The sequence below is a fragment of the Podarcis vaucheri genome (assembly GCF_965113315.1).
Source record: "Podarcis vaucheri genome assembly, chromosome: Z".
Lineage (NCBI taxonomy): Eukaryota > Metazoa > Chordata > Lepidosauria > Squamata > Lacertidae > Podarcis > Podarcis vaucheri.
The window spans coordinates 36526795-36551981 of NC_138758.1; the positions used below are offsets into that span (position 1 = coordinate 36526795).

The 25187-nt window shown below is 43.2% G+C and overlaps 1 protein-coding gene across 1 annotated transcript in view; it reads left to right on the forward strand.

Annotated features, from left to right (window-relative positions):
* Positions 1–6012: 6012 nt before the first annotated feature.
* Positions 6013–25187, forward strand: part of ABL1 (ABL proto-oncogene 1, non-receptor tyrosine kinase) — a 130490-nt gene continuing 111315 nt past the window's right edge. Inside the window, exon 1 of the mRNA XM_082207810.1 lies at positions 6013–8545. Coding sequence (XP_082063936.1) covers positions 8410–8545 — 136 coding nt within the window. The 5' untranslated portion in view covers positions 6013–8409. The remainder of the gene's footprint in view (positions 8546–25187) is intronic.

Here is a 25187-nt window from a genome sequence, read left to right on the forward strand (position 1 = left end):
ACAATCTACCTCTATAAACAATCGGTTTATATATTGCAAGAGTTGTCATATCTTCTTTTCATTGATTAAAGGTGGCATTGATTTATCTGTCTTTGGATTAATCAGTCTTTTAACCATAGTGAGGGCACGAAGAATCCATTTACGTTGTGTCAGGGAACTGCCATCGGAAGGAAGGGAGGTGAAAGGGCTCAACACAGGTTGGGAGAGACTCAGCAGCTGAAGAGGGAACCAGTAGGGGGAGAGGAGGTGAGCTGAGAGAAAGGGAGCTGGAGGGATGGCTCAGAGACACCTCCAGCGAAAACAGTGGGGAGGTTTCAGGACCTCCTGTAGGGACACCCACTCCTCGCCGGAAACTGTCACGCAGAGAGTCCAGAAGACGTGTTTCTGTTAAGGAGCTTTTATGTTGGAAACGATTCCGAACATAAGTCTCCGTGAGCAGCTTGTGCAGGAGAAGGCATCATGAGCAACCCAGCCGGAACCGGAGAAGCAGGAGCTGGAGCGGGTCCAAGCCTGGAAGAAAGGTACCGGGCGTTGGAGGTCCAGCTAGCGCTGCAGACGGCGAGGCTCGAGGAGAGGAGGGCTCAAGATGCAGAGAAGGGGAAAACCACCCCGCTCGCCAGAAAGTTGCCAGGATTGGTGCAGAAGTTTGGGGGGGGGGCAGCCCAGTGTTTTTTGTGGACAAAAAAACCACGGACAAACCTAGACTTGTAGTGGATTTCAGGGCCTTAAATGCAGTGTCAGAACCAGTGACTTTCCCGATGCCCAGAATTGATGACATTTTGACAAGGGTCAGGAAGGGAAAGATTTTTACTAAACTGGACCTGAGGGGGGCGTACAACCTGATACGAATAAGGAAGGGGGATGAATGGAAAACCACCATGTTCACCCCTTTGGGGGCATTTGAATATTTAGTTATGCCCTTCGGCCTACAAGCAGGCTCCGTGTGCTTTGAATCGTTTATGAACCACGTCCTGGGGCCTTTGCTTTACAAGAATTGTGTGGCCTTCTTAGATGACGTGTTAGTATATTCAGAGAATGAGGAGCAGCATGTAAAAGACGTCAGGGAAGTGTTGGGCAGACTGCAAGCCAATCAGCTGTGGGTGAAGCTAGAGAAGTGTCAGTTTCATGCCAAGGAGGTGGAATTCCTGGGGTACCGCTTGTCGGACAAGGGATTGGCCATGGATCCTGGCAAGGTCCAAGCGGTACTGGAATGGAAAACACCGAAAATAAGGAAGGATGTGCAAAGATTCCTTGGATTTGGAAACTTCTATCGGAAGTTCATCAGAAATTTTGCCCACTTGACGGCTCCCATCACGGACTGTCTCAGCAGTAAGAGGAAATTCGTTTGGACGGCGGAGGCGGAGCGAGCTTTTGAGGAACTGAAAAGGGCGTTCGCTTCGGAAGAACAGCTCCTGCATGTGGATTTACAAAAACCGATGCGAGTGGAAACGGACGCATCAGACCGGGCTGTGGGGGCGGTGCTTCTGCAGCCTGGGAAGGAGGAGTCGGAGTGGAGACCGTGTGCCTTTTTTTCGCGAAAGCTGAACAAATCTGAGAGGAACTACACGGTGTATGACCGCGAACTACTAGCCATTCATGAAGCATTCAGGAGATGGAGGCATTTATTAATTGGGGCACAACAAAAGGTGCAAGTGTGCACGGACCACAAGAACTTAGAGTATTGGAGAACGGCACGAGTGAGATGGGCCCAGGAGTTCTCCAAATTCCACTTTGAAATTTGTTATGTGCCAGGTCCAGAAAATGTTAGGGCGGACGCTCTCTCACGCAAACCTGAATATTTGGAAGGGGAGGGGGCACCTGAAGAGAGACATGTCATCCCAGAGGACCGCTGGGTGTGTGGGGCGGCATTGGTGGGGCAAAGAGAACTGGTAGAGGAAACAGAGAATGATGAATACGCCCAGAATAAGCTCAGAGGTCTTAGGGGTGAGGGAGAGGAACCAGGGGGTTTCGAGGAAAGAAATGGAGCTTTGTATTACAAAGGGGCACTGTACATCCCCGAAGGAGACTTAAGGGGGAGGGTACTCAAGCAGTTGCACGACAGCCCCACGGCGGGGCATTTTGGACAACACAAAACCATGTGGTTGGTCACCAGGGAATTTTGGTGGCCTAAGGTGAGGGAAGATGTACGGGAGTATGTAAGAGGGTGTGAGCAATGCCAGCGAGCCAAGGAGCTTTTATGTTGGAAACGATTCCGAAAGCAACCACTGTCAGAATCTGCTAGCGACTGACGGAGCCATGTTTAAGGGGCTCCGTTACAGACAGAGGTTTGCAAGTTTGACCAAACTCTGAGGGACTTGGATTTTACGCACAAGCAGCTCATTGTCCCATCACACGTTGACCAGTTGTCAAATTCCATATAGTGGGTAGATAATTTTAAATAATAATATTCTCTGATAGTATTAGGTTTTCCCCCAAAGTAATATGTATACAACCTAGTATTTTCTCTCAGAACTTTGTGTGGGACACTGCATAAACATGTTTCAAAGAAGCATTATCCTTACTACTTCTCCAGCAGTATGTTTTTGTAGATAGTCCCTTTCTATGGAGTCCAATAATTTTTTGTTATATAAGACATAATTTAAAATCCAACACCTTTGCTACAAAAGCTAAAACACTTTCCCACTAGTAGAAGATAACATAGGGACCTCCATTTTTTATTCCATTCATTTCTCAGAATCTGCATATCAGATTGATTTATTGATACCAAATATCTATAAAAAGTGACCACCAGCTTTTTAGTCTCAAAGGGTTTAATCAATTGTTCTAATATCTCTGGTGTCTTAGATGTTGTAAAAGCTGCTTGGCCAAACAGGGTTATTAACAAATTCTGCAACTGCAAATATTGCAATTGGGCCATCTCCAATAAGTGGTATTTATCTTTTAACACAGCATACATATATAATTCATCTTCCTCATCTACTAATTGGTCCAGTCAATTCATCCAATCCAACCATACTAACCCCCCCCCCCCCAATTTTAAAAGTAGGGTTTTCGTTTTTGTTTCGTCAAGCAATGTTAGAACACCACCTCTTCTTAACTAGCACAAACTACAACCTGGTGCAAAAATAAAGGTGTTTCAAATCTAGGCAAACATAGTAAGATTGCAGCTTTTGGGGTTTTTTATTTTAGAGAAAAAGAGAGTAGGAAACAGCAAGATACAAGTTTATAAAATTATGCTCAGCATAGAGAAAGTGGATAAGGAAGAACCTTTCTCCCTCTCTCCAAACACTGGAGCTCATGGACATCAAAGGAAGCTGAATGTTGGAAGCTTCAGGACAGGCAAAAGGAAGGCATTGGTCACACAGCACATAGTTAAACTATGGAACTTGCTCCTGCTGGAAGCAGGGATGGCCACCAACTTAGATGGCTTTTAGGGCGCATTGGACAAATTCATGGAGGAGAATAAGACTATCAGTGGCTACTAGCTATGATGACAATGCTATGCCTCCACAGTTGGAGGCAGGAGATGTTTCTGAGTAGCAATTGCTGGAAACCACAGGAGGGGAGAGTCCTCTTGTGCTTGGGTCCTGCTTGCAGGTTTCCCATTGGGGCATCTGGTTGGCCATTGTGAGAACAGGATGCTCGACTAGATGGTCAACTGGCCTGATCAAGCAGGCTCTTCTTATGTTCTTATGGAGACGAGCTGGACATAAATAATAATAATATTGGGCCTAATGAATCAGATTATTGTTCTATCTAATTCAATACTGCCTATGCTGACAATGTGTTTGGGGGGTTTCAGGCAGGAATCTTTCCCAGGCCTATTTGGAGATGCTGGGGGAATCAAACCTGGGACCCTCTGCATGCAAAGCAAATGCTCTACTCCCTAAAACACAAGGACTGGGAAAGATTCCAGCCTCAGACCCCAGAAAGTCACTGGCAGTTAGCATTAAAGATTCCAAAGACAGACCCTGGAATCTTCTGCCATGTGATTGTGGAGGCCTTTGTTCCTCTCATAACACTGACTGCAAAGCCAAGCCACTCTGGCTGGGGCAGACTCCCTATCTTAAATCATTGGCAGTTGGCATCAGCCACATAGATGCATGGGCCACTGTTCTGAAACGAAAAGCATTTCTGAGAGTAAAAGCTGAGAAAGACCAGCGATTGTGGAGAATGACCACCAGGCATTGCTATGACAGATAGTACTGACTGGTAGCTTTGTATGTTTCTATAGCTGGGTGTGAGGAGGAATTCAGGATGGAGAATGGCAAGCTATCAGCAGTGGCATGGAGTCTGTCCCCCACCTACCAAAACGTAGAATAGGTAGAGCATGAACCTCTTAATCTCAGGGTCATAGGTTTGAGTCCCACATTGCATTGCATCGCATCGCATTGACTTGGAATAGATGACCCTTGTAGTTCCTTCCAACTCTACAATTCTATGGTACAGTCGTACCTTGGTTCTTGAATGAAATCTGTTCCGGAAGTCCATTCAACTTCCAAAAAATGTTCGAAAACCAAGGCACGGCTTCCGATTGGCTGCAGGGGCTTCCTGCACTCAATCGGAAGCTGTGGAAGCTGGACCGGACGTTTGGGTTCCAAAGAACGTTTGCAAACCAGAACACTCACTTCCGGGTTTGCGGTGTTCGGGAGCCAAAACGTACGAGTACCAAGGTGTTCAACAACCAAGGTACAACTGTACTATGTTTTTAAATCAGGCCCATTTGCATTGGGAAATCTTCTGATACCCCTAGAGAGTGATTTAGGCATATTTATTTGGTAGGTGTTTAGTAAACAAAGTCTCAAGCTTTGGAAACGCTAAGCTTGCCTAATACTGTATTCACAATAACAAGTCATGCCTTGACTTAAGTCATGCCTTGCTAAATTTTCCAGAGTCCTTTGAGAATGTCAACAAGCCTGCAGCGGGGGTTTGTGTATTTGATCCATAGATTTTGTGTATTTTTGACTTTGAAAAACAGCTTGGACCCTCAAGTCTGATATCTGTTATACAGTACTCACATACATACTGGGACTAAGCCCCACCCCCTTGATCTCATCCATAGGGCTCAGCAGGGATTTTTCCGGGGGGGGGGGGTTCCCCAAAGTAAACTATGAAGGGGGAAGAAGCAGGCTAGTTTTTTTAAAAACCAACCACCACCACCATAATAGTGCCCCCTATATTTTGCCTTAAAACATAAAAAGCTTCTAAAAATGCTTACACGTACTTTTTAAAAATGGAAGCTGGAAATCTGGCGATTGTGTGTGGGATGCCCCCCTTGCAGATGCCCTAAGGTTGCTCACACGTATACATGCCTAGACTTTGAACACTCCGCTAAGATATCTAATATCAATTTACCTGGGAGTAAATGGTTGAACACAACGAGTGCCCAAAGGAAAGTTCCTGAGGGGGGGGGGGACGACAACAATGTAAAACACTAAAGAGGAGAGAGCAGGCTAATTTCTCGAACAAAAATGTAAATAATTTCCTTTTAGTGAGGTAGGCTCAGACCTGCTATAATTTTATCAATGTGTAATTCTTTTTATCAATGTCTAATTGCTTTTCCCTGTTCTTATTTTTACCTGTAAGCCACTTTGAGTCCTTCTCAGAGAAACAGGCAAGGGTGTGTGACACACAAAGCCACACACACACACACACACACACACAGAGTATACTTGGTTTTAACGCTTGTATAATTGTTCTCGTAAAAAAAAAGAAGCAACCAGTAAGTGCAATTAATAATTATGGGTTGTATCCAATGCTAGTTCTACTTTAGAGTGGACCCACTGAAATGAAACCTGTTAGTTAATGGCATGGGCGTCATTGGCCAGACCCACTTGAATCAACCTGCTCTAAGTAGGACTTACCTGGCTGCAAACATACCTTTCAATAGGTCTACTCGAGTAATAATGACATCTACATCTTTTGCCTCATAGCTCAGTTTCTACAAATGCTAGAGACTTACTTTTTTTTTTAAGGAAACCTTGAGATCTCTCTCCCTCACCCTCTTGAGTAAGAGGCCCCCCTGCTCCCTCCACAGCCTCCCCTTCCCTTCTCCCTGGTCGGGCCGCTGTCCCTGCGAGCTCCTCCCCTCGCGCCGCTGCTGAGAAGGCGGCAACAATGAGCCTCCTCTGCAGACCGGTTCCCTTCCCATCATGGCCGCTACCGGGTGGCCGCCGCCGCCGCCGCCCAAGTGCTGGCTGGCTGACACTGACTGACTGGATCCAGCAGCCCCAGGACGAAGCAACCCCCAGCCTCCGGGGCTGGAGGGCCGGGAGGGCGTGGTGTGTGGGCGCGCGTGTGTGGAGAAGCAGGGAGAGCGAGGGGAAAGCGGGGGTAGTGGGGCTGCCCAGGCGAGGAGAAGCGGTGGGAAGCCGGGCTGCGCCCCGTCAACGTCGCTTCGGGCCTGCTCTGAGCCACCTCCCCTTCCACCCCGCTCAATTCCTCCCCTTCGTTCACTTAACGCAAGCTGAGACCCCCTTTCTCCTCCTCAGTTCGAGACCTTCCCTTCTCTCCCCTCCCCATTGGAGACCCCTTTTCTCTCGGTCGAATCTAAGACTCCCCCACTATTGCCCCCTCATTTGAGACCCTCTTCTCCTTCCCCAAATTGAGACCTTTCCTTCTCTCCCTCATTTGTGACCCCCTTCTCTTTCCCCGTTCCCCGTTTTCTATATCGATTGCGTGTGTGTCCCGTCCCGTCAATATCTCCTTTCTACCTTTAAGGCTTTGGGATATATTTCCACCCTTCTCCGCTGTTTTCATCATTATTTTTGGGATATTTGGAGTCTTGTGTGCTGCTCTCTCTCTCTTTCCCCATTTCCCCCTCTTCCTCACATTTTCTGCAGGGAGTTGCACTATGTGTTCCCCTCAGTCTCTCTTACACACCTTTTGGATAATTTTCTCCCTCACATTTTTAAAAAAAAATCAGAATCTGTGACTTCCCCCCACTTCCCCATTGTTATTCATTTTAACTTCAGCCTTTTACCCCTCCTTCCCTTTCAGGACTTTGATTTCCATTTAACTGAAAGAAGCTTTAATTAACACCGCCCCCGTCCTGACCCCCCCCCCAAACTAATAGGAATTTTCATTCTCTTCCTTCTTCATACGGACTCTGTATTCCTCAAAGTTTTGTTTTCCTGCCTCTCCTCTTCCACTTGGGGGGTGAGAGGGGAGATTCCCTCTTTGCTGACAAGCCCTCATTCTCCATTCCACGCATTTTTCATTCCATCTGTGTTTCCTCTTCCCCTCAATCCCTTTCCCTTTCTATGTAGACTATGATTGCAAACAAACACTCTCTAACTCCCTGACTTTCTCCTGGCATTCAGCTTCAGGTGGTCTCAACTTTTCGGTAGATTTTGGATGCTGGGTGGGGATGTGGGGTGCTCTACTGCTTCAGAGTTGACTGTTCAAACCCCACTAATCCTCAATTTGATCTCTTTTGGGGCATTCTGGGTGTCCTTTCAGTCTTTGGTCAGTTTTTTTGTGTGTTTTTTTGCTGGAGTTGATCCGAAGCATCTGCCTTCCCAAGGAATATCCCAAGAAACCTTTGCGAAGCAGCCGAACTGGGATGAAGCCGGCTTGGTCATGCTTATATGTGAAAACCTTCCTCCTGCCGTGCAGATTTGACCTACCATCTCCCTCCATCCTGGAGTTGTGACTCCTGTGTCAGGTGACATTCATATATTATGTGATCAGGTCAGGAGCATCTTAATCTCCCTTTTTGCTGATGACTTTAATATTTGCTTCTTCAAAATGACCTCCTCCTACACAATTACACATTTCACTTTCACTGGGACTTTAGAGAAGTGCCACTGGGTGACTTGTGACTTTTGCTATGGGACAGGTAGAGTCTGGCACAGACCATGAAGTCCACTGAAATATTCCACTTTCCGTGGAACTCAACTACAGAGCCTCAGAAATTTTTAACTGCTTTATGCCTTTTTTGTGATCAGGGGAAGAATAAATGACCTTATCACACAGACACCTTTCTTTCAGACTTGAATAATACTTGAAAGCCAAATGCTGCCTGTTTTTTTGGCCGGTGAGAAGTAATTGCTATGCAAAAGAAAAGAAAAGAAAAGAAAAGAAGAATTTTGATACCGATCTACAGCAAAATGACCTCTCCCTGCCCTGGGTGAGATCTAGTATCGGCTCACCCAGTGGAAGATCAGGGGCAAGACTTCTTCTTCCCCTCTTCACTTAGAAAACTTAAAAAAATAAATAAATTAGTGGCTTTTGCGGCTGCCAAGTGGAACTTCTAATATAGTGTTCCGAGAAACAAGCAGTGTCTGGAAAAATGTGCTCTGCCTCTTGACTTGAACCGCATGCCTTGAGTGACCTGGTCCTCGTCCCACGCTACCCCCAAGGAACACACTTCCTTGTGAAGGTATCTCTGCCAATCTGGAAGGTTGGTGTCTTCTCAGGTCGGGACCACCCACCTTTCAATACTTTATGGGTCAGCAGCCTGGAAAAGTTCTTGGGGACCAGCGGAGGCCAAGTCTGCCCACACTTCACTTTATCAAAGGCCCAGGGAAGAAGGAAGCATCCAGGCATGGGTCTGCCCACTGCAATGTCTTTCTGGTTCACGGTAAGGGCTTCCATCTGTGTCTTAATTTTAACTCCCTTTCCCATGCAAAAAATAATTGCGTAATTTGCATTCAGTGTTTTAATCTGTTTGCAGATGTAGCAAAAATATTAATTTGTGGAAGTGTATGACACATGGAATTAAGAGAACTGAAGGTTTGTACAAATGGGTCTGCTTTATTAATACTACATACCACATTCGACATTTGAGCAATTGAGGCATTTGGGGGTTCTGATTCTGGTGAAGATTCTGATGAAATCAAGTCCTGTGTTTTCATGTTGAAGGCTTCTGTGTCATGTGACACCTTCTAAATTGTAGCTGTACTCACACCTACTAGGTTGTGGGATTCATTTTCATATAATAATGGTAGGTAACAATACGTAAAATAAGAGGTCACTTTTTTGGGAGAGGTTGGAATTTAGAGAGAATGCCGTGGGTGTCAGTCATAAAATGATGGCCATGGAATGTTTGGCATAACACAAAATGGGGTTATTTCCCAATATCTTTTCTGAGCACCATAAAGGTAAAGGGACCTCTGACCATTAGGTCCAGTCGTGACCGACTCTGGGGTTGCGGCGCTCATCTCGCTTTATTGGCCAAGGGAGCCGGCATACAGCTTCTGGGTCATGTGGCCAGCATGACTAAGCCGCTTTTGGCGAACCAGAGCAGCGCATGGAAACACTGTTTACCTTCCCGCCGGAGCAGTACCTATTTATCTACTTGCACTTGATGTGCTTTCGAACTGCTAGGTTGGCAGGAGCTCTGAACACCATAGGAGGGACCAATAGGCACAGTGGAGTCTGCAGGCACCATGTTGATGACTACCAAATAAAAGAAAGAAAGAAAATACCTAGTGGTTTTCAGACTTCTCACCAGGGGACCCTTTCCATGTTGAGCTGATGATTTTCTGTATATCTCCTGTGGAATCTCTGATTGGAGCAGGGGATTTTAAGTGATGTTTTAGGATGCACTCTCAGTTCATTTGGGGCACTGGCTGAGCCTTTGTGCTGACCTTGCATGAACAACATGCTTTACTTTAAGGACTACCTGAGGCCTTATAACTTAGCCTGCTTACTTAAGTCAACCAGAGAAGTGCTAATGGTCATTGAATATCAAAACCCCCATGCTGTGGAACACTCTTTTGGCAGAGATTCAACAGGAACCCTTGCTTTTGACTTTCAGGTGTCTCTTGAAGACTTTTGTTGATGCTTATCAGCCAGTGCAGATAACAAAAACTTCTTAAGTAGCCAGTCATTTTAATGATAGTTTTACATTGCATTTATAAGTTGTTTTGTGAAGGGTTGGTATGTAATTATTTTTGTAAATATTAAATAACACACAAACTAGACTCTAAAGCTTACCTTGTTCTCTCCTGTGGCTTCACATTGCAAAAGAAGATTGGCAATGGAGGCCTGGTTGTGTTCCAGGAAGAATCAGTGACAACTATTGGTGATGGCTATGTTCTGCCTGCACTGTTGGAGGCATTATGCTTCTGAATACCAGTTGTTGGGAATTGCAAGTGGAGAGAGCTGCTGCTCTGCTCATTTCTGGCTTGCGGGTTTTCTACTGGGGCATCTGGTTGGCCCCCATGAGAACAGGATGGGCCCCTCTTGGCCTGATCCAGCAGCCAGTCTCCCCTTAAGGAGATCTGTTATGGTAGCAGAACCTCCATGCCCAGGGGCAGTCTACTGCTGAATACCAGGTGATGGGAAACAGCTAGAGAGGTCTTACTTGCAGGGTTCTCAGTTGGGGCATTCTCTTTTTTTATATAAATTATTTATTTATTTAATTTAAATTCATCATTAATACACATATACAAGCATACAAACATACATTTCATACAATCCTTAAAAATGTTCAAACATACTTACACTCAATCCCACAAATAGTTCCTTTCCCCATCACCATCCACCAACCCTTCACCCCACCTTTGTGTTTGACTTCCAATCTACTCAATTACAATTTCTTTCCACTTCTATTACTTTCTTTCACACACCTTTACCCTAATTTCATACTTCTTTTTCTATTACACCTTGTTTTCCATTCTTATTTGATATTTCAGTATTTGAAACGGAACTTGTTTATTCTAATAGGAGTTCTGATTTTTCGATATGATTTTGCAAGTATCTTTTAAACACCTTCCAGTCCCTATCTATCTTTTCTTTTGAAATCCTTCCAATTTCTTCCATTGTTTTGGATATATTGTAATACTCCAATAATTTGGCAAGCCACTCTGTTTTTGTCGGTATTATACCACTTTTCCAGTTTTTCGCAATCAATAGCCTTGCTGCTACTCTTGCGTATAAATATAAGGTCTTATCTTCTTCCTTTAGGCTTCCTGGTACTATTCCCAATAGAAAACCTTCTGGTGTTTTCCTAAATGAGTATCTAAACATTTTTTTCATTTCATTATACATTATTTCCCAAAATTGTTTGATGTTTAAACAATTCCACCATATATGTATCATAGTACCTTTTCCCGTGTTGCATCGCCAGCAGATATCGCTACAGTTTTTATTCATTTTTGCTATTCTTTCAGGTGTTAAATACCATCTATGTTGCATTTTAAGGTAATTTTCTTTCAGTATATAACACATGGTGAATTTCATATCTTCTTTCCACAATTTTCCCCATTGTTCAAACATAATATTTTTCCCAATATCTTGCGTTGGGGCATTCTCAGCTGGCGATTGTGAGAACAGGATGCTAGACTAGGACCCCCCCCATCTGATCCAGTAGGGCTCATTTTACAATACTGATACTTTATACAGGTGGTTGTGGTGATGAAGTACAGTTACTTGGACATGATGTGGAGGTAGCAGGTAGGGTGGCTTGTGCATTTCTTTCAGTGACTTCTTTCATACTGATCAGTAGATAGTCCTGACAGTTGCACATACAAAATGATGGAGAGGCAAATCAAATTCAAAGATCCACTGTGATGTATCAGTTAGAGTTTTGGACTTTGACCTGTGGGAGCTCCCCATTCCGCCATGAAGCTCACTGGGTGTGACCTTGGGCCAATCACTGTCCCTTTCTCCCTCTCAGCCTATAACCTACCTCACAGGTTGTTGCGTGCAGATGAAATGAGCAGGAGGGAGACCCATGTATATCACCTTGGAGAAAAAAGGAGGGTATAAAAAATAAAAATAAATCTGCAATCCAAATGCTGGGTCCCCTCCACCAGAGGGACCTACAAAATTATGCACTCCCAATTGTTTAAATAAAAAAAGTCATTTATCTGACCAGACCTTAAGTAGGCTGAGCCCAGGTGAAAGTTTCTCGTCAGCACAATATGGGGAGAGGAACAAATCTCCTTTTTTGTATGTGCTGCTTTTCAGGAAGCTGAGCTCATCTGTTTGTTGTAACTGAAGGTGGAGTTCAAGGTTCCGGCTCCATCGCTTGTGGAATCCATGGATATCTGGGCTGAAAGGAATGAACTCATGGTCCTAAGAGACTTGTAATATGTGTTACAAAGTGGAGGAATCCAGAGTTCATCAGTAACACGCACACACAGAGAGGGAGAGAACTGATGTGCCTAAAGCTGCCACTATCTAAGTCTCTGTATCTCTTGTATAAAAAATATTAAATCAGAATACAAGATCGTAATGTTAAGAATAAATGGGAGATGGCCTGGTGTGAAAATGATCTGCAGAATCATACTTTATACCCATGGGAGATACTGCCTGCAACTCCTTTCCAGAATCTGCTGAGCTTTGAATTGCTTAGATGTGGTCGTATCTGGACCATGAAAGTATTAAGAGATGCACTAGGGATATAAAAACATTGGAAGCTGTCTTGTTTAGAGTCAGATCATGGTTCCATCTAGCTCAGTATTGTCTACACTGACTGGCAGTGGCTCTGCAGGGTTTCAGGCAAGGGACACGCCCAGCCTCTGTATTATATGCAGAAAGGACACATGAATCTGATGATACAGTTTGATTGTGGATTTTGTCGGTAAAGAGCCCAGGAATACCATGTAAACTTCCAGTGTAGACACAAAGTGGGCTGGTCTCTTAACCATTACTAGGAGACATAAGAGTGTTTTGAATACTTTTATGGCCACTAGGCATTCTTCTGAGTATCAGTTGCTGAAAGCCATGGGGCAGGGAGTCCTATTGTGCTCATGTCTTGTTTGTGAGCCTCCCATTGGAGCATCTGGTTAGCCACTATGAGAACAGGATCCTGGGTCATTGATCAGATCTGTCAGCTAGGCTCTTCTTATGTTCCAGCCTCACTGTCAGAAGCAGTATGCCTCTGAATGCCAGTTGCTGAGAATTCGATAGATTTTGATTTTATATTTGTATTCCACTTTTCCAACAACAATCACATGCATGGGGCGTGTTTATCTTGTGCTCAGATCCTGCTTGAGGATTTCCCATTGGGGCATTTTGGTGGCCATTGTGAGAACAAGATGCTGGACTAGATGGGTCACTGGTCTGATCCACCAGGGCTCTTCTTACATTCCTCTGGCTTCTCCAGATGAATTGAAGGTGACTGAGTTGGTCGTGACCACAGATTTTGATTGAGTAGCAAAACATCTGGAGACACCTTTGACCAAGCAGTGTGTTGAAGAATGGGCATGATATGCGCTAAGATGTTTGAACCAAGATGTTCTGGTGGTGGTGATAATGCACACAAAGAAAGACACACGTCTTTTTTACAGGAATCTGTTGTGAGATGTCCACAGGGTGGCAGGAGGAGGCTGTGCTGGATGCAAGTGGGAAGCATTGCCTGAAGAAACTGTCACAATATGTGATATAGTTTATAGGTGAGGGAAGCTCAGGCCCCTGGGCTGAATCCATCTCTCCAGACCTCTCTATCCAGCCCTGGGATATCTCTCTAGGCCCTACTCTATAATTCTATGATTGAACGATTCATGCCCATTTCACCATTCTGCTCCCTCCTTGATTGTCTTTACTTGGCTGCAGTGTATCCTTGGACTGTGACAATGCATCTCTCTCTTTTCTGGATGGAGGTGTGCATGTGTGTGTTTTGGCCACAACATAAAACATGAAACTGCTAAAGAGTTGGGATTATGCTATCCCAGTATTGCTGTGCCTTTCCCTCCTGTGGAAGATTGTCATGGCTGTTGCTGGAAAGAGCTGTCTCAATTTTTATAAAGGAATATAGAAAACTGCTTTATGCTGAGCCAAACCACTGGTCTATCCAGTTCGGTACTGTCTACAATGACTCCAGGATCTCAGGTAGGGAATCTCTACCAACTCTACCTGGATGTACTGCTAAGGCTTGGACCTGGGGCCTTCTGCATGCAAGACAGATGCTGTACCAATGAACTATGGCCCCTTCCCCAAATGAGAGAGGGAAAGTGCCTATACTTCCAAACCCTTCTGCTTTTGGTTTTGAAAATGTGTTCCAGAAACTGAGGGGTTCCTAGAAGGTTTTCAGGGATTCCTCTGTAGATGGTAACTAGGAGCTTACATTTTATTTTATTTTTTATGCTATTAAACTTGTCCCCACCCCACACATGCATAAGGGAGTGTTAGGCAGGATGTAGGTCAGACTCTGCCTTCAAACAAGCAACAGTAAAGGCCCCATAAGCCTAGCCAGCGCCCTGCATGAATGGTCCAAAATGAACAAGGGAAGGAGCGACTCTGCTATGAGGAAAGGTTGGGGGCTTTTCTGTTTGGAGAAAATTTGACTAAGAGGCAACCTGATCTAGGTTTTTAAAATTATCCCTGGCATGAAGAGAGTGGATAGAGAAAAACTTTTCTCCCTCTCTCAAAACACTAGAACTTGTGAGCATCGAATAAAGCTGAACGTTTGAAGTTTCAGGACAGAGAAAATAAAGTACTCCACACAGTAGTTAAACCGTGGAACTCACTCGCACAGGAGGCAGTGATAGTCACCAACTTGGATAGCTTTAAAAGAGGATTAGACAGATTCATTGAGGAGAGGGCTGTTGATGGCTACCGGCCATAATCAGACTCCATGGTCGGAGGCAGTAATGCTTCTGAATATTGGTTGCTGGAAACTTCAAGAGGGGACATTGCCCATGTGCTCAGGTCTTGGTTGAGGGTTCCCCATTGGGGCATCTCAGTGGCCACTGTGAGAACAGGATGCTAGACTAGATGGGCCATTGACTTGATCCAGCAGGAAAGCTGTTCTTATACCCTTAAGGAGTTAACAGTGAACACTTATCGCTTAACTTCTACTCATTAATTTGATTGTGGGTTTCGTTTCAAGGGTTTTTTTAACAATGGTTAAATCTGGTGAAGGGAACAAGTGGGTACAGCAGTGAAGTTGCTGATGCTCCTGTGTGAGTCCCAGCCTTCATTATCTCCTGGACCAATCATTGTTCTTCTTTTCCTCTTTGAAGGATTTGGAATTCATGTGCCAAGAGGGTAGGAGGATAGCTTCAGTTTGGAAGTGGTTCAAGTTTCTGCCGGGAGAATTTCTCTTTACGATAAACTGCACGCGTCCCCCAAAACCATCTGTGTTGACAGCGTGATTTGTTTAATGAGCCAGCAACGGGCAGCATGTTGCGTACCTGATTTCATTTGCTCCTCATTAAAGAGTTGACACAGGACAGGCATGTGCAGTTGTCCCCCCACCTTTTTTTGTTTTGTTTTAAGGCTATACTTGCCTGCTGTTCGTTTAAAAACCCTGGATCCTTTACTTCAGGACTGGAGTGACTGCTATGAGGAAAGTTTGCAGCATCTGGAGCATTGTAGTTTATAGAAAAAATGAGTAAGAGGCAACATAGTAGATAATGTTTATAAAATTATACATGGCACGGAGTAAAGTTTTTATTCCTGTCTCATAATGCTAGAACTCATTGGCATCCAATGAAGCTGAATGTTGGAAGATTCAGGACAGATCAAAGAAAGGCTTTCATTGTGCAGCACAGAGTTACTGTGGAACTCATTTCCCCAGTTGCTGGGAACCACAGAAGGCAAGAGTTGCTTTGCCATCATGTTCTGGTTACCTTTGTAGGAGGCACTTGTTTGCCCACTGTGAGAACAGGATTCTGCACTACATGAGCCACTGGTCTGATCTAGCAGTCTTGTCTTATGTTCTTATGGTTTTCCAAACTTTTGAACTCATAGACCCCTTAGTGAGCTTTTAAAGTTGCCATTGGTCCCCAATCCAAATTCTTAGTAATGAAAATGAAATAAAGTTAAGAAATAACAACATGTAATCAACATTTATTCATCTTCAACCACAGTTACAAGGAATAATAAATGTAAAGAAAATAAGGAAGTAAAACAATTGAAAATAATGATGATACCATACCACTCTGGACCTTAGAAGAACATTGCTGGAACATTGCAGGCAAGTGGTCCATTTAGTCCAGCATTCTTTTCTCACAGGGGCTGACCAGATTCCTCGGTGGAAAACCATAGAGCAGGACCTGAATACAAGAACACTCTCTCTTCCTGCAGTTTCTAGCAACTGGCTTTCAGAAACATTACATTATCCATGCACTATATTTCTGACACAGTTCCAAGTTAAAGTTTTTGCACTGTATGAAGTCAATGAGAAAAATGTATAGGCTGGTATTTTGATGCCAGTGAAGACAGGTGGGCACCGCAAAACATTTTCATGTATGAGGAACATCCATCCCATGATAAATGCATGTCTGGAAATGCCCTGGGCAAATTAAAATGAAAGACAGTTTTCATTTGACATCAGAAAGAGAATAAAGATTACCACTGACATTCATGATGGGGTTTTAAGCTCTCTCTCAATTTTTGAAATGCCTTCCCAATGACAGATATCTCTCTTGACACTACCTACTTGAACTTCGCCAGCTTACCATTTGCTGGCAGTCAATTTTCTCCTAGTTCATCCATTATAGTACATATTTCTCCATTTAGAAATAACAAACCTCAAAACAATCTGAAAAACTAGATTTCAGCGTAAACACTTTTACCTAATGTTTCTCTCCCCCACTCCTTAGAAGATCCATGTTATTTAGGCTGCCCTATAAATAAAGCTTAGTCATCCTTTTTATGCTTGTCAGAAATGATCTTGGTCTGCATTTAAAAGGGTAGAAATGTTGTGTATATGTGTGTGTGTGGGGGGGTTGTGTGTGTGTGTTTAAAAAATGGAGAAGGTTCTGCAATATTATCCTGCCTGAGAGCCAGTGTGGTGTAGTGGTTAAGAGCGGTAGACTCGTAATCTGGTGAACCGGGTTCACTTCCCTGCTCCTCCACATGCAGCTGCTGTGGGAATGTTCTGGGGTGCAGGAGAGGATATATTGTGAGATTATATCCTAATCCAACTTGTGCTAACAAGTTCCCAAAATATCAGCAGAGTTTATAAACATTCCCTTTTAAGTTCGCAACGGTAACGTGTGCACAGGTTCGCTAGAACCTCTATAATAATTACCCTGGTAATTTCCCTCTTAAAATACAAGACATGACACAGTCTTTATAAAAGAGTTTACTCACATTCTGTTCACAATATGATCCCAGAAGGCAGACAGCTTAAAAAGGTTACATACATTCAGAATCTATCTTATGCGAAGATAGTCCTTATCTCCTCTCTTGGCTGGGAGCCAAGAGAGCATCCTTAGATGTTTCCTCATTGAAGGAAGATGGCAGAGAGAGAGAGAGTGGCTGCCTGCCCTGTGCTTTTATCATTACCTGCACAGGTGAGGCCACACCCATCTCTGGTCACATGCGGAGGAAGTCCGTCCCCAGGAAGTTTACCTGCTTGCTGGACAGACATCCCTCCCCATGTTCTAACATGTACACTCTAGGAATGTTGTCATGGACTGCTCCTGTGTTTACATCCCACAGCTGCTAGGTGACCTTGGGCTAGTTACACTTCTCTGAAGTCTCATCCCCACTCACCTCACAGAGTGTTTGTTGTGGGGGAGGAAGGGAAAGGAGAATGTTGGCCGCTTTGATACTTCTTCGGGTAGTAATAAAGTGGGATATCAAATGCAAACTCTACTTCTCAGTTGAAAACCTCGTTTTCTGAGAATCACAGCTTATGGGTGTAATTTAAATTGTTGAAACCTAAAGCTCTGTGTTAGAAGCTCTTAAGCTCGCCCCTTCTCTGGCTGTTTCTGAAATGTGGTCTTAATGATGACTACATCTCTTGACACTAGCTAATTAGGAGCTGTTTTAACTTGCTTAATTAGGACTGTTTAAAAGCTTGAAAGAAAAGAATAACCACCTGCATCTCCCCCCCCCCCTTTACAACAACACCCAGTTTTCCTTAGATTGACTTAAGAGGACTGGTTCTTTTGTTCAAACTTACTCTTGATTGCTTTTAAAAGCTCTGGTATATTAGTGGAGATGAATTAGGTATGGGGAAACTTCGGCCATACAGATGTTGCTGAACATGTCTGTGGATGATGGGAGTTGTACTTCAGCAATATCTGGAGAGGCAAATGTACCCCACACCTGAGATCAAGCTCCTGTGTTGGGAGGAGGAGAGCACACAGTCTCTAAAGGGAATAGGGAGTGAGGGAGAAGAAGCTGGTGCACAATTTGAGAGCATTTACAAACCATCGTTTTTAGTTTTGTCGGCAATGGCAAGCAGTGGTTTGATCAAACCTGAGAGTCAGTCATTGACCTGGTTCAGAAAACCTTTCCAACCTTCATAAACCATAGTTTATGAAACCAGGAATGAGTACCAGGCTTTCATGCTCCTCCTTTACCTTCCTCCTCCCCTTCTATGTCGGCTTCAGTGCTTCCTATGTTATTATATATCGTGTCAGAGAGGGTATGGTAGAGTTGGAAAAGGTTCAGAAATAATGGTTCTGATTACCAGCTGCTGGAAGCCACAGGAGGGGAGAGTGCTGCTTCTGTGCTTGATTCTTGCTTGCACTCTTTACACAAGCATCTGGTTCAACGCTGAGAACAGGATGCTGGACTAGGTGGGCCACAGACCTGATCTGTCAGGGTTCTCCATATGTTCCTATAATCTTACAAGCTGCATCACAGGTCTGATTAGAATAATACTCAGGATATTTCTAGCAGCTGCTGCTGACTCTCAGCATTTTTAATGCCTCTCGCTGTAGAAGTCCAGGCATACTGAGGTTCAACTGGAAAACCTGCTGATGAGGTGTCAGGCAGGTACTGTTTAGTGGCGTTTAGAACCTGAAGACGGGGATAAAGGATTGCCCTGTGTGCAGCCTCTGGAAAGCTGTATAGAGCAAGAAAACATGCTTTCATCTGGGGTGAGACATTTGAGGCTTTAAACTTGTTCCTTTCCTTAAAAAACACAACACCCATTATCGGTACTTATTGCAGCAAATAATGACAGTAAGTAAGTAAGTAAGCCTAGTTCTGCTTTGTAAAGTGTTAGCAATATCAAAAGCAACACGATGGCCAGAAACAATTACAATTTGAAAAACATTATGGAATAATTCAAAACATCAAAACTAACAAACTGAAGTCTCTGAAAGTCCTTAAATGAATCACGGTGCCAGACTTTACCTGGCGAAGAACAAGCTGTGAAGCTTTGTATAATCAGCAAATGTCCAATTCTGATGTCCAACTCTGAACTCTGAACAAGAGTTTTTACAATTTTCCACATGGCTTAACTCCTTACATCCATCTTTATCTTTTTTGGGTCATCATAGCTGCGTTTCTTGTATTTTTTTGGATGTTGAAGTTATAAAACATAATGGCTTCCTTGCTGTTAAACCTCATAAAAAACCCACTGATTGTAATTCTCTATTACACTATTCTTTTCACCCCAGACGACTGAGGGACAACTTTCTTTATGGAAATTTTTTACGCCTTAAAAGAAATACCTCTTTTGACCATGATTTCCATAACAGTGCAGATATTCTAGCTCACTTTCTTCATTCCAGAGGATATCCTTCCACCATTGTCAACAGGTCCAAATATAAATCTCTTACGAAGGACTGAACGTTGCTTCTCAGTCCCTCAACCACCTCACAGTTTCAAAATCGCATTATAGGCTCATTAATAATAATAATAATAATAATAATAATAATAATAATAATTTTTATTTATACCCTGCCCTCCCCAGCCAAGGTCGGGCTCAGAGCTGCTTACAAGCAATAATAAAAACAAGTTGAATGATTACAACTTAAAAACAAAATTAAAATACAACATTAAAATATTGAAACATTAAAATATTAAAATGTAGCCTCATCGCAGGAGGAGAAGGAAAGGAAAAGAGAAAGAGAAAGAAAAAGAGAAAGAGAAAGAGAGGGAAAAGGCCCTGGCTCTGGTTGAAGCCAATCTAACTTCCTTAGGGCCTGGGACCACTAGGGTGTTGCTATTTATGGACCTTGAGGCTCTCCGTGGGGCATACCGGGAGAGGCGGTCCCGTAGGTACGAGGGTCCTAGGCCGTGAAGGGCTTTAAAGGTCAAAAGCAGCACCTTAAATCTGACCCTGTACTCTACCGGGAGCCAGTGCAGTTTGAAAAGCACTGGGTGAATATGCTCCCATGGCAGAGACCCCGTGAGGAGCCTCGCTGCAGCATCCTGCACCCTCTGGAGTTTCTGGGTCAGCTTCAAGGGCAGCCCCGCGTAGAGCAAATTACAGTAGTCAAGCCTGGAGATGACCGTCGCATGGATCACTGTGGCCAGCTCGGGGCGGGAAAGGTAAGGGACCAACTGCTTGATGCGGCAAAGGTTGAAAAATGTCGCCTTGGCTGTTGCTGTAACTTGCGCCTCCATGGAAAGGGAGGCATCAAGGATTACACCCAAACTCTTAACGGAAGGCAATGACACTAATTGGGCCCCCGCAAGAGAAGGGAGTTGGTCCTTCATCCCCATGCCATCCCGACCCAGCCATAGGACCTCTGTCTTCGAAGGATTTAGTTTCAATCGGCTCCCATGAAACCATCCAGCCACAGTTTCTAAGCATCTGGTCAGTGTGTTCGGGGCCGAGTTGGTGTGGCCATCCATCAGCAGATAGAGCTGAGTGTCATCAGCATATTGGTGACAGCCCAGCCCAAAGCTCCGGATAATCTGGGCAAGGGGGCGCATAAAGATGTTAAAAAGCATTGGGGAGAGAATTGCGCCCTGTGGCACTCCACACACCAATGAATGGCACGGCGACATTTCCCTCCCTAGTGCCACCCTCCGTCCCCGACCAGAGATAAAAGAGCACAGCCAGTTACAGGCTATGCCCTGTATCCCCACGTGTGCGAGGCGGTGGTCCAGAAGATCATGATTGACCATGTCAAGGGCTGCTGACGAATCTAAAAGGATCAGCAGTCCTGACCCGCCTCAATCCAGTTGTCTACGGAGATCATCTGTTAGGGCACACTATTAGAGTACACTACTCATGCAGACAGAATTATTAGAATTATCGTATATGCAAACATTGGCATGTACTCTGGAATGTACCAGGTTGTAATGAATTTCCTTTGATTGGCCTGAGACGGACCAAATCAATTAAAGATATGTTAGTACACACGGATATGAATTCCGAAAGAATTATAACTCGTACCATTAGCACTTCTGGGCCCACTGGTCACCATAAATGTGGCAGATGTTCATCTTGCCCATTTTCTTTACAGACTAAAGAAATTTATGATGAGAAAACCAATTTCAGATTTGTTTTTCGTCAATTTAGTACATGTCAGACCAGAGACGTGGTCTACCTTACTCAATGTCCTATTGTATATAGGCTCTGCCACTCGAGCAGTTGGAGTTCGGATTGAGGAACATTGCTCATGCATACATAATGCCAGTATGGAGGCACCTCTGGTAGAACATTTTGTTTCTCACAATCATTCAGACACGGATTTATTATTTACAGTTTTATGGGTGAATCAGAAGACAATTGGTAGCAGAAAAGATTATGAGCGACAGTTACGGCAGCAAGAAACCAGTTTTATTTTTATGTTTAAAACTATTCATTCAGAGGGACTTAACTCTGAATTAGACCTCGATTGTTTTATTTGATTATCGGCATCTTTGCTGTTACTTTGTACTGTGTCTTTAAACTCGGTCTCCTTGTTATTAGTGTCACCTGGGGTTGGCTATATATATTTTTCAAAAAATGTTGTCAGTAACAGTGACTACATAATCACATGAGCACTGTTCCAGAGTATTTTTCATTCTCATGTATATTATATCTATTCGAAAAAAGATTGGGTATGTAACCTTTTTATGTTACAGTTTATAATTTCTACGCTGATTGAAGTTGTTGTTATGCATGTGCAGGTCATCGTTTCAATATTTTATTTTCAGTTAATGAAGAAATTACAAATCTTTCTACTTATGAGTGTTGAACTAATTGGCTGATGAAGAATTAAATGAAACAGTAGTTGTTATCCGGAAACACTGTTCAGCAGAGTTCAGAGTTGGACATCAGAATTGGACATTTGCTGATTATACAAAGCTTCACAGCTTGTTCTCTGCTGGGTAAAGTCTGGCACCGTGATACATTTAAGGACTTTCTTTTTTTTTTTTAAATATTTTTTATTGGTTTTACAAAATTTTTATAGACAATACAAACAAATAAAGAAACAAACAAACAAATATGTATAATTTCATATCCTTTTTTTCATAAACCTCACTTCTCCGACTCCCCCAAACCTCCCCTTTCTACATCCCAATTTCCAAAATTTTTCAGCAAATCCTAAACTTATTTTTATCAAATTTGTCCCTTATTTATTCTTTTCTTTTACTTAATCTTTTGTCGCTGTAATCTCATTTTTTCCTAGAACCTCAACATTTTAGCATTCATCAATTTTATAATATTTCTTAAGATAAATTTTAATTTTTTTCCAATCTTCATCCGCCGTCTCTTTCCCCTGATCACGGATTCTGCCGGTCATTTCAGCCAGTGCCATATAGTCTATCACCTTCATCTGCCATTCTTCCAGAGTGGGTAGATCTTGAGTCTTCCAATGCTTTGCGATGAGTATTCTTGCTGCTGTAGTAGCATACATAAAAAAAGTTCTGTCTTTTTTAGACACCAATTGGCCGACAATGCCCAAGAGAAAGGCCTCTGGTTTCTTAGGAAAGTACATTTAAGTACCTTTTTAATTTCATTATATATCATTTCCCAGAAAACCTTAATCTTCGGGCACGTCCACCAAAGGTGATAAAAAGTACCTTCAGTTTCTTTACACTTCCAACACTTATTATCAGGCAAATGGTAAATTTTTGCTAGCTTGACTAGGGTCATGTACCACCTGTAGATCATTTTGATAATATTTTCTTTTAAGGCATTACATGCCGTAAATTTTAGACCGGTGGTCCATAACTGTTCCCAGTCAGCAAACATAATATTATGACCAATATCCTGTGCCCACTTAATCATAGCTGATTTAACTGTTTCATCTTGTGTATTCCATTTCAGCAACAAGTTATACATTCTTGACAAATTCTTAGCATTGGGTTCTAACAGTTCTGTTTCTAATTTTGATTTCTCCACCTGGAAGCCAATTTTCCTGTCTTGTTTATAAACCTCCATTATTTGATAATAATGGAGCCAATCTCGTACTTTAGTTTTCAATTTCTCGTGACTCTGTAGTTTCAATTTGTCACCCTCTTGTTCCAAAATTTCCCAATACTTTGGCCATTTGGCCTCCATATTTTTTTCACAGCTTTAGCCTCCAAAGGCGACAACCATCTAGGAGTTTTGTTTTCCATCAAGTCTTTATATCTAGTCCAAACATTAAATAATGCTTTTCTGACAATGTGATTTTTAAAGGCCTTATGCACCTTAACTTTGTCATACCATAAATATGTATGCCATCCAAATGCATTATTAAAACCTTCTAAATCCAAGATATCTGTATTCTCGAGGAGCATCCACTCTTTCATCCAGCAGAACGCTGCTGATTCATAATACAATTTTAAGTCTGGCGGGGCAAATCCCCCTCTTTCCTTTGCATCCGTTAGTATCTTAAATTTTATTCTGGGCTTTTTGCCCTGCCAGACAAATTTCGAAATGTCCTTCTGCCACCTCTTGAAACAGTCCATCTTGTCGAGGATTTGCAATGTTTGAAACAAAAATAACATTCTAGGCAATACATTCATCTTTATAGCTGCAATTCGGCCTAACATTGAAAGCTTCAAATTTGACCATATTTCTAGATCCTTTTTAACTTCTGACCAGCATTTCTCATAATTATCTTTAAACAAATTCAAATTCTTAGATGTCATGTGAACCCCTAAATATTTCACCTCATTTAAGGACTTTCAGAGACTTAAGTTTGTTAATTTTGATGTTTTGAATTATTCCATAAAATTTTTCACATTGTAATTGTTTCTGGCCATCATGTTGCTTTTGATATTAATGACTCATACTTTGCAACACAGGGGATTATTTACTCATTGTAAAGTGTTAGAGCAGAGTTTGAAAGTTCCTGTGTGGTTAGTGTAATGTCATTGGGGCCAAATTTATGCCCCTTGGCAGAGGTATTTGAGTCCTGCATTTGCATTTAGATCCTTCTTGCGGACTTCCCATCTGGTGGCCACTGTGAGGACAGGATGCTGGGCTAGATGGGCCATTGGCCTGATCCAGCAGTGTTCTTCTAATGCTATACGTACCTTCACTTCTGCTTCTTTTCAAAATAACAACTTAAGAGAGACAAGTGTTGATGGGCTTCAGCTAAGTAGCTCAGTACTTCCAAAATTGGAACCTGACCTTATTTTAGTTAGGTTGACAGACCTTTGATGACATCCAGATGCTGGCATGATGCATCTTTTGAGGCCTTCTTGCTGGTTCTGAATCATCTTAGCCGTACCCATGAGTCACTATCCTGGCCTGTGAGTGACTTGTAGGCATGGCATATTCTGGGTAAGAGCAGCTTCTTGTGGTTAAAAAGAAAGCAGAAGGACTTGTGATGGGAACTTTACTTTTTGGGAGACCAGGGGATCAGCCAGAAGAGCATTTTGCTATTGCACCTAAGGCTGTGTCCACAGTGGCGTTTTTGGTTGGGCTTGGTTTAACACCAGTTAAGTGCAGCTGAGCTGAGGATCTGCACAGCAACTGTCTCTAACAAGTTAATGGCTTTAGTGTTTTCTGCCCTTTGGGAAGAGCTACATTGATTGGCTTGATAAGAAGGAGATTCTGTGCAATTTCTGAGGCATGTGTGAGTTTCATGTGAGGTCGCTGGCACACACTTTTTCTCCATATGAACTGAGTAAAATGAAGGGGATGCCCTTAAAAAAGAGTGTGTGGCCTGGGGAGAGTTTAGAGGGCCAGGCAGAGAGACCTGGAAACCACATTTGGCCCCTAGGCCTAAGCTTCACCCTTCCTCCCTGCCTTCAAGCTTGGAGATTCTTTTTTATTATTTATAATTTATTTACTGCATTTATATCCCATTTTTTTCTGCGCAGAGCTTGAACGTGGTGTACATGGTTCTGACCCTCCTCATTTAATCCATACAGCAACCCTGTGAGGTAGGTTAGGCTGAGAGAGGCAGTGACTGGCCTAGGGTCACACCCAGTGAGCTTCATGGCCAAGTGGGGACTTGAATCCTGGTCTCTCTAGTCCAACACTCTAACCCTGGCTCTCAAGCCTCATTGAAATAAGCTTTTCTTAAGCCTCATTGAAACAAGCATTAACTGTACAAGACCATAGCATCCAAATAGACAACAGGGAATCTGAGATTTTCTGCTCTTCCCTGGTGTGTTGGCTTTTGTATGAAAACATGCATGCTTGGCAAACAAGATGTGAAAGTGGATGAGAAGCTGGGAGAGTATGTCTAGCAGAGTGGCAC